Source organism: Phaethon aethereus (genome assembly GCF_964289735.1).
Source record: "Phaethon aethereus genome assembly, chromosome: Z".
Classification (NCBI taxonomy): domain Eukaryota; kingdom Metazoa; phylum Chordata; class Aves; order Phaethontiformes; family Phaethontidae; genus Phaethon; species Phaethon aethereus.
In genome coordinates this window covers 20,547,274-20,561,518 of record NC_138577.1, presented here as the reverse complement: position 1 = coordinate 20,561,518, position 14,245 = coordinate 20,547,274, and the positions used below count along the sequence as shown (strand labels likewise).

At 41.7% G+C, this 14,245-nt stretch overlaps 1 protein-coding gene across 1 annotated transcript in view; it reads right to left on the bottom strand.

Moving 5' to 3' along the window:
* Positions 1–12,784, bottom strand: part of NDUFS4 (NADH:ubiquinone oxidoreductase subunit S4) — a gene marked incomplete at both ends in the record, with an annotated part of 49,228 nt that extends 36,444 nt beyond the window's left edge. The window contains one exon of the mRNA XM_082012752.1: positions 12,699–12,784. Coding sequence (XP_081868878.1) covers positions 12,699–12,784 — 86 coding nt within the window. The remainder of the gene's footprint in view (positions 1–12,698) is intronic.
* Between the last annotated feature and the right edge of the window lie 1,461 nt (positions 12,785–14,245).

Below are 14,245 nucleotides of genomic sequence, written 5' to 3'. Positions count from 1 at the left end.
CAGTGGAAACCTCTTGTAGGCAAGTCAGCCAAAAGGCAAGTAATACTACAAAAGCTGCACAGCCCAGGTCAACTATCAACCGAATTTTACATTATCTAGTTAGAAAGCATAAGAAAGTTAAAAAGGAAGGGGGAAAAGTTATTAGGGAGTAAAGACAAAATACACAGGTGACATATTTGCTCTATTTGTGCTTTCTAAATGTCAAACTTCTCCCCACACATGCACATTCAGTCATTCATTCAACTAGACAATAACTAAAAACTGTGCTCTCTTTATAGTAAGAACAACAAAAGTCAAAGGGTTTAATTCCAAAACTGTTAGGAATGAAACTAATGTTCCACAACCCACCTCTGTCATAGGGAAGTTTATGCATTTTGAACAAGAGTCTTTGAATCATATAAAATTAAACAAAAAAATGAGTGAAGTGTTTGCAAACTGGTTTATGGCACAGTAGAGTCCTGTATTTCATCCCTATCCTTTCCTCTTGATTTAGCCTTTCTATTTGACTGCACTTACTGGTTTAAGTAATACTTATTCCACTAATCTAACGTAATAGCTAGGTCTGTAAAACATGGCATATAAATAACGGCAACTTCTTTCTTATTTAATGCCTTCAAACACTTGAACTGTAAACTACTGAACTAAACTATAGTACAAAAATTAATCCTTTAAAGTGTTACTGAAAAATTACATCTTGGTTCACAATGGTTTACGAAAGTCAATGAAGCTATTTGGTTAGTAAACCTCAGTTTTTGGGCAGCTATGAAAAATTGTGTTGAAAAGCTATATATTCATTTATGTCTGTAGTACTTTGTCAAAGACACTTAGAGACAAATGCCTCACAAATGGAATGCAACATACAGAAGCAGATCACTTTTCAGAACTGTATGATCTCAGCAGTTATTCTAGATGAGAATGTGATAATCAAGCTAATATTATTGTGTACTATTTTATTTCACCCTTGCTTTGTCAACTTTGCCTTATCTCAGCCACTTCACTCTTCAATTTCCTTCCGGACATCAAGCATTTGTCCTCAACTCCTCTTTGAACTGTTGCAAATCCACGGTTATCAGGCACCTTAGTAACTCTCTAGTGTATCACACACCTTAATCACACCACAGTCCATTTTTTAATTCTTCTGCCTGTCCACACCATTCCTTTGTTGACATACTTCCAACTTCCTTTTCACATACCTCTGAGTGGAACAACCCTCCATGATATTTCAACAAATCTTTGCCTACTGAGGTACATGCAGAGAAGATACACGAATGGTACTATTTTACATGCAAGAATGTAATTTGAGTTTTCAAGTCAGCTTGTGCTCTAATATTGAGTCTGAAGACAAACTGCAAGACCATGCATCAAGACCCTAAGGGCACCAACAGGTCTTAAAGGCCGTGACCAGCCTCACCCAGGGCCTCCATGAACACTCCCTGCCTGTGGCCCTGGAGCTCCATTTAAGCTCAGCTCTGGGTCTTCAGGCCTTGCCTAAGCAACGTCACTAAGTGCTTCCGCCTCCGGCCCTGGCTCTGGCTCCTGTCTCCAAGCCTGGCTCAACCACTCCTCACCCAAGCTGCAGTATGATTCTAGTCCTGTTCAGACCCTGTTGCCTGGATGGACTTCAGACACACATTGCAGCTTGTCTCCAAACCCATCTCTGGTTCCTTTTCCTCCTGACTGAAATCCCTAGACGGACCATGGACCTTGCTCACGACTTCGCTCTGTCTGGGACGGTTGATGGACCCCGTTACCAGCACCCAGCTTTCCTCACGTATGGCTACTGTGGGACTGTGCCCTCATCAGTGAGGGCACTGTCACTGCTGGGATCACCCTCAGCTTCCAGCTTGCCTCACCTTTAGGAAGAGCCAGCCCTTGCTATTCCCTGACATTTTCCTAGTCATTAATTCCTATCAAATTCAGTTTTTTCCAGTGTATGCAATATATTTACACTTGTTCTTCAGCTTCATTACTTTGCAACCAAAGCACAGGACTTAATTTTTATATAGTCTCTCTATAAGGACCAATCTGAAACCTTATGTCTTTTTAAAAAGATAGTAATGACACGGGTTTTTTTGTTGTGGGTATCAGTGATTAATTAGCTTCTACAATACACATCTGTCTTTAGCTTAAAACAAATGGTTGGCTGCAAAGTAAGCAACTGATGCACGTGTCTCCAACAGAAGTTTTTTAAAAATTATCACATCAAAACTTCAACTGCTATTCTACATGCAAGTAACAATTACATAGCACTAGTTTAGGGGAAAAAAAAAAAAGTCCTTTCTTCTCGAGAGTACTGTATAAGCAACCGCAGTCTTGGGACAACAATTCTTTAAAATGATGAAGGATAAATTATTGCATGTTACAAGAGTAATACAATGAAACTGCCAAGCTACTTAAATGAAGTCTACTTTAAAAGAAAGCTTGAGTGCCCTGTTGTTCTATAATTATCTTACTTCATTTTCTTTCCATTTGCTGCTATCTATTAAAGTAAACACACATTACAAGCATTTCTGGAGAACTCATCTTTGAAAATAAAAATAACCTCATCAGCTACCCTACTTGTGTGTGCTCTTGTACTCGTAATACACACACCCTCTCCTCCTCCACTGATACCATTCTTTCCTTTTGCTAGTCTCCTTTCATATTCTTACTATCTGAGCAGCTATTAGGTCTCTGAAAGGAGACTGCTAGCCTTGCTATTGCTCACTCTTTTCTAAAGTGGAATAAACCCTTCAGGCAAAACTGCTGCTTCAATTGCAGGCCTTATTCTTGAATTCCAGTTCAGGCAACAACATTCACATTATTTGTCTCTTTCTCTGGTAGGCACAATCAACACTGACATATGAAAAAACAGCACTACTGCAGAATCTCCCTTCAGATAACTTACGCAGCACATGCAAATACTCCTTGAATATATGACAGAACAGTCAAATCTACTGCATCAAGAGCTCTGCAGTTTTTTTCCTTAATTTAAAATATAGTGGTTCTACCTAAAGTAGTTAAGACACTTGTATATGCTTGGGTCTTTAAATAGCCACAAAATACATCTCTGGTTTTATAATGAAAGATGGTACTTCTTAATGTTATTGAAGTCAGATGCAATATCCATAAAAATCTCTACTTAAAACTACTGAGATATATACAAAAGATGAAAAATTAAACAGTTATCCCCTACAACAAAATTTTGATTTGGACTTCAATATAAATGGTATCACTAACATCTAGTAGAACATTATTTCATTAGACTGATATCACATGACAACATCAGAAGAAGTATTTACAGATAGAGTATACATTCATAAAAGGTAGTTCTTCAAATATTTTCTACAAAAATCAAATCTGATTTTTTAAAAGTAATGAATAGAAGCTGTTTATGAAATCTTCCATGTTAACACTCCAAGAGTAAGCAGCTGCAGGAATTGTTTGCCCACACACATTCTGGAGCTGCCTACAGCCTGCCTAGTTGAGTCAAAAGTTAATTTACTTCCTCAACATCAGTCACAGGTCAAGGGAAGATTAAGACAGATAGAAGTTACTGCAGCTAGAAAGCGGCGTGTTAACAAAATAGTACCTAAACATACTGTTATACTGCCAGGCGGGAACAACTGCACTTTGGAATTCAGAAATATGCCATTCATTTCTTAGGAAATATGGAAATATGCATTATAAAGAAGGTAATGTTAACTGTTGAGCTTGCCTCCTGCTAGTTTAACAATATCTTTTATTAGAAACAATAAAGGATTTTATCTTAAGACAGTTTGGAGGTATAGTTTGTAACACACTCAGAACCAAATTCTTACAAAAGAATTTTAAAAGCTTATCAAAATCCACTGCTTTCAGCTGTTTTAGTGCAGAAGCAAGCGCATTGCTTATTTACTAGTTATCTTTCAACACAAACATACCTTAAACCTCTGTCTGCTGGTCTCTATTAAGCCTTCTCTTGCTGAAAGGGCTGTCATTTCTCCCCCTTTCGGTTTCTAATTCCAAAAGTGAAGGAACCAAATGTAATCAAAACAAGTCACACCTAGTTACATGCCCAATAACAAACAGCAATCCAAGAAGCCTCATCAAGAACATTTTGCTGTCATAACACCTGCTCTACTTACTTCTCCATAATTACATTAGAAAAACACCCATTTCCAGAACAACACATTTCTCTCTTGCCCCCATTCTCAAACTTTGGCTCTCCTAGCCCCTTTTCCCCTTCTGCCCCTCTTTCATGTCTTTCTACCCATCCTATTCCTCACCTAGACCAATACTGAAAGTATTGAACTTTAAGAAACATGAAGGGAATCGCATACAACTTTAAGAACAAGAATGATCTTGATCTTAGCTCACCAGGAGACAAGTTGTGCATTAGACAAAGGCTAACCTACATGATACATGGTATTTTTCACTCTCTCATTTCTCTAATCTGTGACAGAATTCTTCACTTTGACAGCAACATCCTATTGCTCTAATGCTTCATTACATCCAACATTTTTGTTCCTCCACGGGGACTTTCCAAAGCTTCCTCTTTCCATCTGAAAGAAAGTAGGGAGCACTCCTACACACTACTTCCCATAATGGCAAACAGAGAAGCCAAAAACAGGAAATCTAAAACATTCTGGTTTACCAGAGCCACTCTGACCACAAAATAAAGGTGCATATCCATCAACAACACACCAGCCATGAATAGGACAGTATGGTGTCTTGTCAGCTCTTACAGGACAGAAGCAAGAAGTGGCAGATTAGAAACTTTGAAATCCTACGTAAAGTACTGCAAAAGGACTCAAGTCATCCCACTTTTCAGAAATCTCCTCTCTTCTGCAAAGCATGCAAAATTGATGGGGAAAGAGGGCCCTCCTTCACAAGAGTTGGACATCAGATCATCATCAAAGGACATGTGATTATAAAAAAATAACCACTGATGATGCTTCAGTCACAGTGAACATGCAAGATTTGGCTACTAGGCCCTCTCTTATCCACATAATCATTATTTCAACAGTGTGGACAGAGTCAAAGGGAATGGGTTGTAAATGAATTATACACCTACTAGGCCCTCTCTTATCCACGTAATCATTATTTCAACAGTGTGGACAGAGTCAAAGGGAATGCGTTGTAAATGAATTATACACCTGAATATATGGAACATCTGCTTCTCCCAAACTACTGCTTCAGGCTGTCTGCAAGATCAGAAGAACACTCACCACTGCCTGGAGTCTTGTTTTTAAGCTTATGCACATTAAGTGTACAAACTGCAGTGATTTTCATCTTTTTCTTCCCTCGCTATGTCCATTTGTCTCTCTCCACATCTCCACCTGGAGTCTGCTCCAAACCTCCACACAACCAGTCTTGACCAAGAAACTCCCTTGGTTTTTATTCCACATATCAGTTTAGAGTTCTACTATTGTATTGTAAGACAGTCTAATCCACTGTACTTGCTCTGCTATGCATTAAAAACAAAACAGATATTCAAGATAAAATTGTAAAATTCAAGTTAAATATATATTTTTAAAGGTATTTTTCCCCTATTTATACTCAAAATGAAACTATAGATACACACCCCTTATACAGCAAGGATAAGACCTCAAAACACTTTTCCCCCCAGTCTTTTCTTGAAATTTTATGCCAGATACTGTTTGTAGACGCAGTTAGCCATTGGAATTAATTTAGAGTAATTTAAATGCTGCAGTACTATTTTTTTATTAATGAAAACCAAAGCTTCTGATGTGTCTAAACCTGACAACAGCACACGTACATTATGCCGCACAGTATATGAGAGTAAGTAGCAGACAGGCATTACAGCCGGATGAAATAATAAGTAATACAATTGCTGCAATGTGCTACTTATTCCAAACTTGACAAAAATGTCACACTGGCTAGCACTAACACTGGCTAAATAGTGCTTCTATTAACAGACACAGTCAGAGCTTTGTGCATCTTTGTGTTGCTCTCTGGTCTACACAGGTCTAGATCTGGGAAGTCTACTGAGTTCTGTTTTAACGTATGGCTTAGTATGAACATGCGACAAAAAAGTCAACATTGAAAATAATTTTTCAAGAAAGAAAAAAAACACAGAACAAACAATAACACAAAAGAGTAAGCTAGTTACCTTAGGGGAGAAAAAAAACTTTTTTTGAAAAGTTAATAAACATTTTCTCTATTATTCATGAAAGAGCAAGACAGAAAATTAAATAAATTTCTTCTATAAGTCCTTTATTTCCCCGCAAAAATGGCATCCCCCTCTTTTTATTGAAGTGGAAGCTTGCTTATGTAGATGATAACTGAAAAATAACATTTAATGGCATCCCAGGTCTCCTCGTTCTCTTAAGCATATAGCATGAATTGAGTAACAGGCTTTCTACTACACAAATGTCCCTAATTCTTCACTTTCATAACTTCAGGTATCTATTTCTGATGAACTAGCAAAACATTTGCTATTGTGATTAGAGTCTTTACAACAGAATTACAAGAAGAAGGTAACACATTCTGAAGAATCATCATCTATCACTGAAAAGTGGTAAGAATTATCCATTACCATGAAAGGGACTGTGTGGCCAGGTATTACAGCTGCACAAACAAAATACACTCCTTCTGCAACAGATACTAGTATTTTTGTATCCTGACTGCAATACCTTGTGAAATAAAGGAAGTCTCTGAAATACTAAGTGGTTTTGGAACAAACAGCTGACTCGCACTTCAGCAGAAATTTGTTTGAAGTTTTCTATTCCCAGTTCCACCTACACATATCTTCCACTCCAAGGAGACACTGCAATCTTTCCCAAGACAAAGACATTTAAGTGTCACAGAATCACAGAATAATTAAGGTTGGAAAAGACCTTTAAGATCACCAAGTCCAACCATCAACCCAACACCACCATGCCCCCTAAACCATGTCTCGTAGTGCCATGTCTACAAGTTTTTTGAACGGTTCCACTGATGGTGACTCCACCACCTCCCTGGGCAGCCTGTTCCAATGCTTTATGACTCTTTTGGTAAAGAAATTTTTCCTAATATCCAATCTAAACCTCCCCTGGCACAACTTGTCCTATCACTAGTTACTTGGGAGAAGAGACCAATACCCACCTCAGCACAACCTCCCCTCCTCTTCTCCAGACTAAGTAACCCCAGTTCCCTTTGGCCACTCCTCGTAAGACTTGTGCTCCAGATCCCTCACCAGCTTCGCTGCCCTTCTCTGGACACACTCCAGCACCTCAATGTCCTTCTTGTAGTGAGGAGCCCAAAACTGAACACACTATTTGAGGTGCGGCCTCACCAGCAGGGGCACAATCATTTCCCTACTCCTGCTGTCCACACTATTTCTGAAACAGGCCAGGATGTTGTTGGCCTTCTTGGCCACCTGGGCACACTGCTGGCTCTTATTCAGCCGGCTGTCAACCAGCAACCCCAGGTCCTTTTCCGCCAGGCAACTCTCCTGCCACTCTTCCCCAAGCCTGTAGTGTTGCATGGGGTTGTTGTGACCCAAGTGCAGGACCCAGCACTTGGCCTTGTTAAACCTCATACAGTTGACCTCAGCCCATCGATCCAGCCTGTCCAGATCCCTCCGCAGAGTCTTCCTACACTCCAGCAGATCAACACTTCTGCCCAACTTGGTGTGGCCTGCAGATTTACTGAGAGAGCACCGAATGCCCTCAATCCAGATCATTGATAAAGATATTAAATAAGACTGGTCCCAGTACTGAGCCCTGGGGAACACCGCTTGTGACCAGCCATCCATTCACCACAACTCTCTGGGCTCAGCCACCCAGCCAGTTATTTACCCAGTGAAGAGTACAACTGTCTAAGTCACAAATTGCCAGTTTCTCCAGGAGAATGCTGTGGGAGATGGTGTCAAAGGCTTTACTGAAGTCCAGGTAGACAGCATCCACAGCCTTTCCTTCATCCACTAGGCAGGTCACCAGGTCATAGAAGGAGATCAAGCTGGTCAAGCAGGACCTGCCTTTCATGAACCCATGCTGGCTGGGCCTGAGCCCTTGGTTGTCCTGCACGTGCCCTGTGAGGGCCCTCAAGATGAACCTCTCCATAATCTTCCCCTGTACTGAAGTCAGGCTGACAGGCCTGTAGTTCCCCAGATCCTCCTTCCGGCTCTTCTTGTAGATGGGCATCACACTGGCAAGCCTCCAGTCATCTGGGACCTCCCCTGTTAACCAGGACTGCTGATAAATGATGGAGAGTGCCTTGGCAAGCTCCTCCACCAGCTCCCTCAGGACTCATGCGTGGATCCCATCTGGCCCTACAGACTTGTGAGTGTCCAGGTGGCATAGCACATCCTTAACTATTTCCTCCTGGATTATGGGGAGTTTATTCTGCTCTCCATTCCTGTCTTCCAGCTCAGGGAGCTCTATACTCTGAGGACAACTGATCTGTCTACTGAAGACTGAGGCAAAGATGGCATTAAGTACCTCAGCGTTTTCCTCATCCTTGGTGACAATGTTTCTGCCTGCATCCGATAAAGGATGGAGCTTCTCTTTGGCTCTTTTTGTTGTTAATATATTTGTAAAAACATTTTCTGTTATCCCTGGCCCTATGACCATAGCCAGACTGAACTCTAGCTGGGCTTTTGCCTTTCTAATTTTCTCTCTGCATGACCTAACGAGATCCTTGTACTCTTCCTGAGCTCCCTGCCCCTTCTTCCAAAGGTAATAAACCCTTCTTTTTTGCCCTGAGTCCCAGAAAAAGCTCCCTGTTCAGCCAGGCCGGTTGTCTTCCCCACCAGCTTGTCTTGCAGCACATGGGGACTGCCCGCTCCTGAGCCTTTAAGATTTCCTTCTTGAAGACTGCCCAGCATTCCTGGACCCCTTTGTCCTTCCAGACTGTCTCCCAAGTGACTGACCAGGCTGAAGTCTGCCCTCCGCAAGTCAGTGTTAGTGGTTTTGCTGACTCCTGTCCTTACTTCACCAAGAATCAAGAATTCTATCATTTCATGATCGTTAAGCCCAAGATGGCCTCCAACCACCACATCTCCCATCAGTCCTTCCCTGTTTGTAAACAGCAGGTCAAGCAAGTCACCTCCCCTCGTAGGCTTACTTACCAGCTGTGTCAGGAAGTTACTTCCCACACATTCCAGTCCTTCCTCTGCCTTCCTCCAATTCACATGAAACTTAAAGAAATATAACTGTATTATTTAAATTACACCCCTTAATCAAATTTTGGCTGCAGATAACTAAGAGGTAGAACTTGAAGTAATTAAGTAAGACAGACAAACAAGGTACAACTTTCCTCCTGAAGAGGTCAAACTCAAGAGCACATTCAACATAATTTCAAGCACCTGAAACCTTGACAGGTCTTAGAGCATGAAAGCTTCAAAGCTGTTACCTAAGCAAAGGAGGCACTTCTACCTTCTGTATCAGCTCCAGACATGACATCAGCTCATGGTCTGTTAGGCTTACCACCAGATAGAATAATTATGGACTCAGTAACCACTGCTTCAGTGATTTAAACTAGGCACACATATCTTCATAAAGGTATAAGGAATGTTGCTGTGTGTTGTCTTAGCTTCAGACTGAACACTTAGTTCCTTGTTACCAGTAACCAGTTCAGAATCATCAAGCAGCTCTGGCATGCATATTTTGAAGTGCTTAAATATGTACTAATAAATTAAATCTTTGCATTAGAGGATGTCATAGTATTTGTAAGAACCAAATATAACTCATGGAAATCAGAACAGAATCTCTCTTGTGACTATTGGAAAGTGACCTTAGGACTTGTTTTGAAAATCAGAGGGAAGCTGCCTCTGATTTTGAAATTATTTGAGGTTTTTTTGAAATTTGAAATATTACTCTGTAACCGAAGTTTTGAAAACTGCAGAAAAACTGGAGATGCAAAAAATCTGCAAAAACCACTGCAAATAAAACTACTGCTTAAAGGTTTTAATTTTAATCCTACAGCGCTCAAACAATAAACTATATTAATCTCATAATCTAATTTGGGCAATTAACAGGAAACTGTAATTTAACAAAGTTGTACCAAACTTGACCAAACCTTTGTCTGAACCTGAGTAAACAAAAGGATAGTGCTGAAGTGATGGAAGAATCACGCAAATGTCCTCACAGTTGCCCAGCATCTTATTCAGTCATCTCCTAAGAACAGTGTTAACTTTTATTGTTAGTATTCTAACACCTATATTTACTTGAAGACACACATCTAGCATACCTTATATGTACAGCTGGTATAATACATTCTTTCTATGGATTGGCAAATACACAAATTACTCCAATAATAAATTAGATTAAGACTTTAAATATACTCTGAATTTGTTGTAACAAAGAAGCTACTTGCAGCAAATTATATCTGTGAAAATACTTTTCTGAAAGGAAACCAGCGTCACAAGATCTGTGTATCCAATTGCAAAATGTGCTGCAAACCATTAGCTTCTCAAAGAAGTAGACTTTTGGATAGTTGCTGACCAATATAACTGGAAAATAAGTTTAAGTGGTTTGTATTATAATAAAACCATTCACAATTCTGTGAGGTAGGGAAGTTCCTTTATCCCCTTTTTACAAAATGAGATGTGAGATACTAAAACTAGAAATGGGACTTGAATACTGCCAAGCTTTGAGGCATCTACCTGTCTACTGAAATTTATGAAGCCGAAGTAATCTAGATTTCTGGTAAAATACAGAGGATTATATGGTATATAGGAAAGGTATCCATAAAGAAAAACAAACAAAACAGCTGCTTTCAAGAAGCACTAGAAAGAACAGAAGCAATGCATCTCTATCTAATTTTATTAACTCACTATGAGCTGCAGGAAGACATCCTGAATTTAAAATTTAGAGCCCTGAATCCTTTTCTTTAATTATGTGCCTTGATTATCCCTTCCAAGTAGGGAGACTGCAGAGGCTGCTTAACAACCTTTTTCATCTAAAACAGTAACTGAGAAAAGAAAAGATGTAAGTTTCAGTGCCTACTTCATCAAGAAAATAATTAATTACTTTACAAAAGTCATGCAATGAATAACAGCCTTAACTGTTCCTTTATACTGCCAAAACCATCTTATTCTGAAATCTTTTCCTTACTCCAAGGAAAATTTTCTTCTCGCTCTTCCAACATGCAATGAGTGCAAAGGTGCGGAAAACTTTAAATAACAGAGACTCATAGTGCTCTTCCCTGCCTCTTCTCGAGGAAACCTGCAGATTTATGATCAGGCCACTCTCCTATGAAATGTGAAATGCAAGTTCCAGTACCCCTCAGACAAATATCTTTGACCTCCCTGTTACTGAAAATATTAAGAGGCAGTAATTCTCTCAGTCTCCCTCTGTGGCAGGGAAGGAATCTAAGGCACTATTTCAAAGAAATTTTCTGGATGAAATGCCAACTTATGAGTCTCTGCCTCACATTTCCATGCTGTTCATTCCGCCCCACCGTGCCACTACATCCTACTATTTGTTCTGGAATAACTGCTTAAAAGGTAGAGTGGCAACACTTTAAAACAAACAAACAAAATTATTTTTAACCTGAATCAGTTGACTGACCCTATTTACCACATGGCACAGGCAACAGTTGAGTCAACACCACAGAGGACTACAAGCAGGGCAGAAACAAGCAGACAAACATGAACAGTAAGTTTCTGCATTAGCATAGAGGAATTCATAAATTCATATTCACAGATTCCAAAGCATTTTTATGAGACTGAGAATTAATCTTCAGCACTGTAAAAAAGCTGCCATTTTAAGAGGGAGGAAGCAACAGTAATCAATGGGACAGTCAGAACATAAAAAGTAGGAAAAAACAGTATGGCCATAGTTCTTCTTTCTCTATATAAGTGAGCTTTCTCTGTGTGTTTTCATATATGTATGTATGTATGTATGTATGTATAAAAACCACTCAGATTTTTAAAAATTACCAAAACTATCTTGTATCTATGGTTATATGTAAAGATTTCACAAATGCATGCAAAAGCATGCACGCAAAAGCATGCAAAAGTAAACTGTCCAAATAATTGTTAATGGCATTGAACTACATTTTTTTCTCCTGACTAGAACGGAGTCTTAACGAAAACCTAAGTCCTGTGACATGCACAGAAGTCAACACATGCACACATCTTCAACTAGAGGCTGGCTGATGTACTGGACTTTCAATACATTAAATAATCTGCATTAAATAATCAAACAGCAAAGTGCCACCAAAATTATAAAGCAATTCCCAGCATTATTTCAAGGAATCAGTGAAAGAATAGCTACATATGCCCTGAAAAAAGTAACAGGCCTGGGGAGGGGACGGAGAGGAAACGCTACAGGGTATGGAACAGGCCAAAGCGGTGAAAATCTCTGGGAAAACCGTGCTGGCGATGGACCGAGCCATCGCCCTCTCGGGCTCCCTGGCAGCCGGGCAAACACTGCCTGCCACGCCGGGCACGGCGGGGCTCCTCTGACGTTGGGACAAGCTCCCGACCTCCGGGCGCCGCAAGGACAGCGGGCGGGCGGTCACAGCGAAGCAGACGACAAGGACAGACACGGACGAACACACACAGCCCCGGAAGAAAGCCTCGGCCAAACGCCCGCTGGCAGCCCGGCCGCCCCCAGCTCGCGGCGGGGCACTGCGCGGCCCCTCCAGGCCTAGCGTCCGAAGTGGCCGCGACGAAGCCCTAGGCCCGGGTCAGCTTTCTCGGGAGCGTGACCGTCCCCGCAAGTCGCCGTCGGCGGACCCCCGGCTGCAGCGGTGCCACCCGGCAGAGCGCCCGCGGTGCCCGTTACCTGGCCGGCGACAGGCGGGCCGTGGCGGCCCCACTCCTTGCGACAAGGTGCCTCAGAGCCGCTGACATTGAGAGAGCCGCCGCCATGACGCTCGCCGCAGGCCGCTGGGAGACGGCGGCGTCGCAGGGCCAAACCTCCTCCGCCCAGACAGGAAACGCGAAGGCGAGGACGGAAAGAGGGAGCGCGAGAGGAGGGGAGAGGAGGAGAAAGGGAGGGGCAGGCAGGAAGGGGGATAGGGTGCGATGGTGGGGGGACTAGGACGGGTCGAAGGGGAAGGGTAGTGGCTGCTAGCACCCCACAGCCAGCACTGAGGAAGGCCAGGCCTGACGCCTGGAGCCCCGTGGAGGAGGCGTGCACGCGTTTGGGTGCAGGCCCCCCGTTCCCTCAGCTACGCCTTCAGCCCAGGCAGGTTTTCTGTTAGCCCCGGGCCCAGCGGCCACGGCGGCAGGGCTGGCCGGTGTGTGTGCCTGTGGGGCCGGCCAGCAAGGCAGGGACGGCACGGCGTCCTGGTGTCCCCAGCGCCTGGAGCCCCTCCGGCTTGAGCACGAAAGCTGTGGGACGGGCATTTTTGGCTCCGTTCTTTCCCCTTACGTTTCACAGACAAAATGGTGCACTCTGTACAGTGTCATCACGGGTTTGATAGAGCTGCTTGCACTGTTTTTTTAACATGTTTCTTAGTTTCACTATCTAGAGTGGTCCATATTCTTGGTTCGCTGGGATAAACAAGGCTGTAACACACTGTGGTACTTCTAGGAGCTCTATTTTGTTTTTAAACCAATTCCAGCCTTACTGCCTATATTCAGGCAAGGAAGACTGGCAAGACCCCAGTTCTCTTAAAGTGGAGTCATTTTTAATACATTAACTACAAAAGGGAAGTAAATAACAGTGCTTATGCCATGGAAGTGTTATGGTGCTGTGCTCATGGTTAAAGAAGACAGGTTGCTATAAATCCAGAGTCAAATATGATTGTGTTCAGTGCCAAAACCTCAAATGACATAAAGCTGCCAAAATTGGGTGATCCAAAAGTGCAGTGTTATAATAGGATCTGTAATACTGTGAAGGACTGAAAGTTTTTTGGTTCTGGGGGAAAAAAATGGGTATTCTTAGAATTATTCTCATTTTTATATTAGAAATCTGTTGACACTTTGAAAAAAGCTTAGCTAAACTTTCAGCTTCAATTTCACTGAAAAACTGAAAAAATATTTATAAGGTTGTCTAACAAAAAAGTGATGAAATTCCTACAGGATGAGATTGGTTTGGTTTTGAGTAACTGTTTCTGCATTGCTGCAGGAGAAGCCGGCCTTGTTCTCGATTTTGACAGCACTGTTTGACAGGGTCAGATACAAAAATTCTGCACAAGCAAGTAAATTCAGCATTTTCCTGCCCAAAGTGAAGGCAGGTGGAGGAAGAGTAGTTCTAATGAAAAGTGAAACTTTCAGTGAATGTTGTCTGCAGTTATCAAGTCAGCAGAGCATTAATTTCCAATGAGAACAAAGAAGCAACACCCTTGTATTATATAATCCTAATTAAATGTCAGTCCTAGAGCC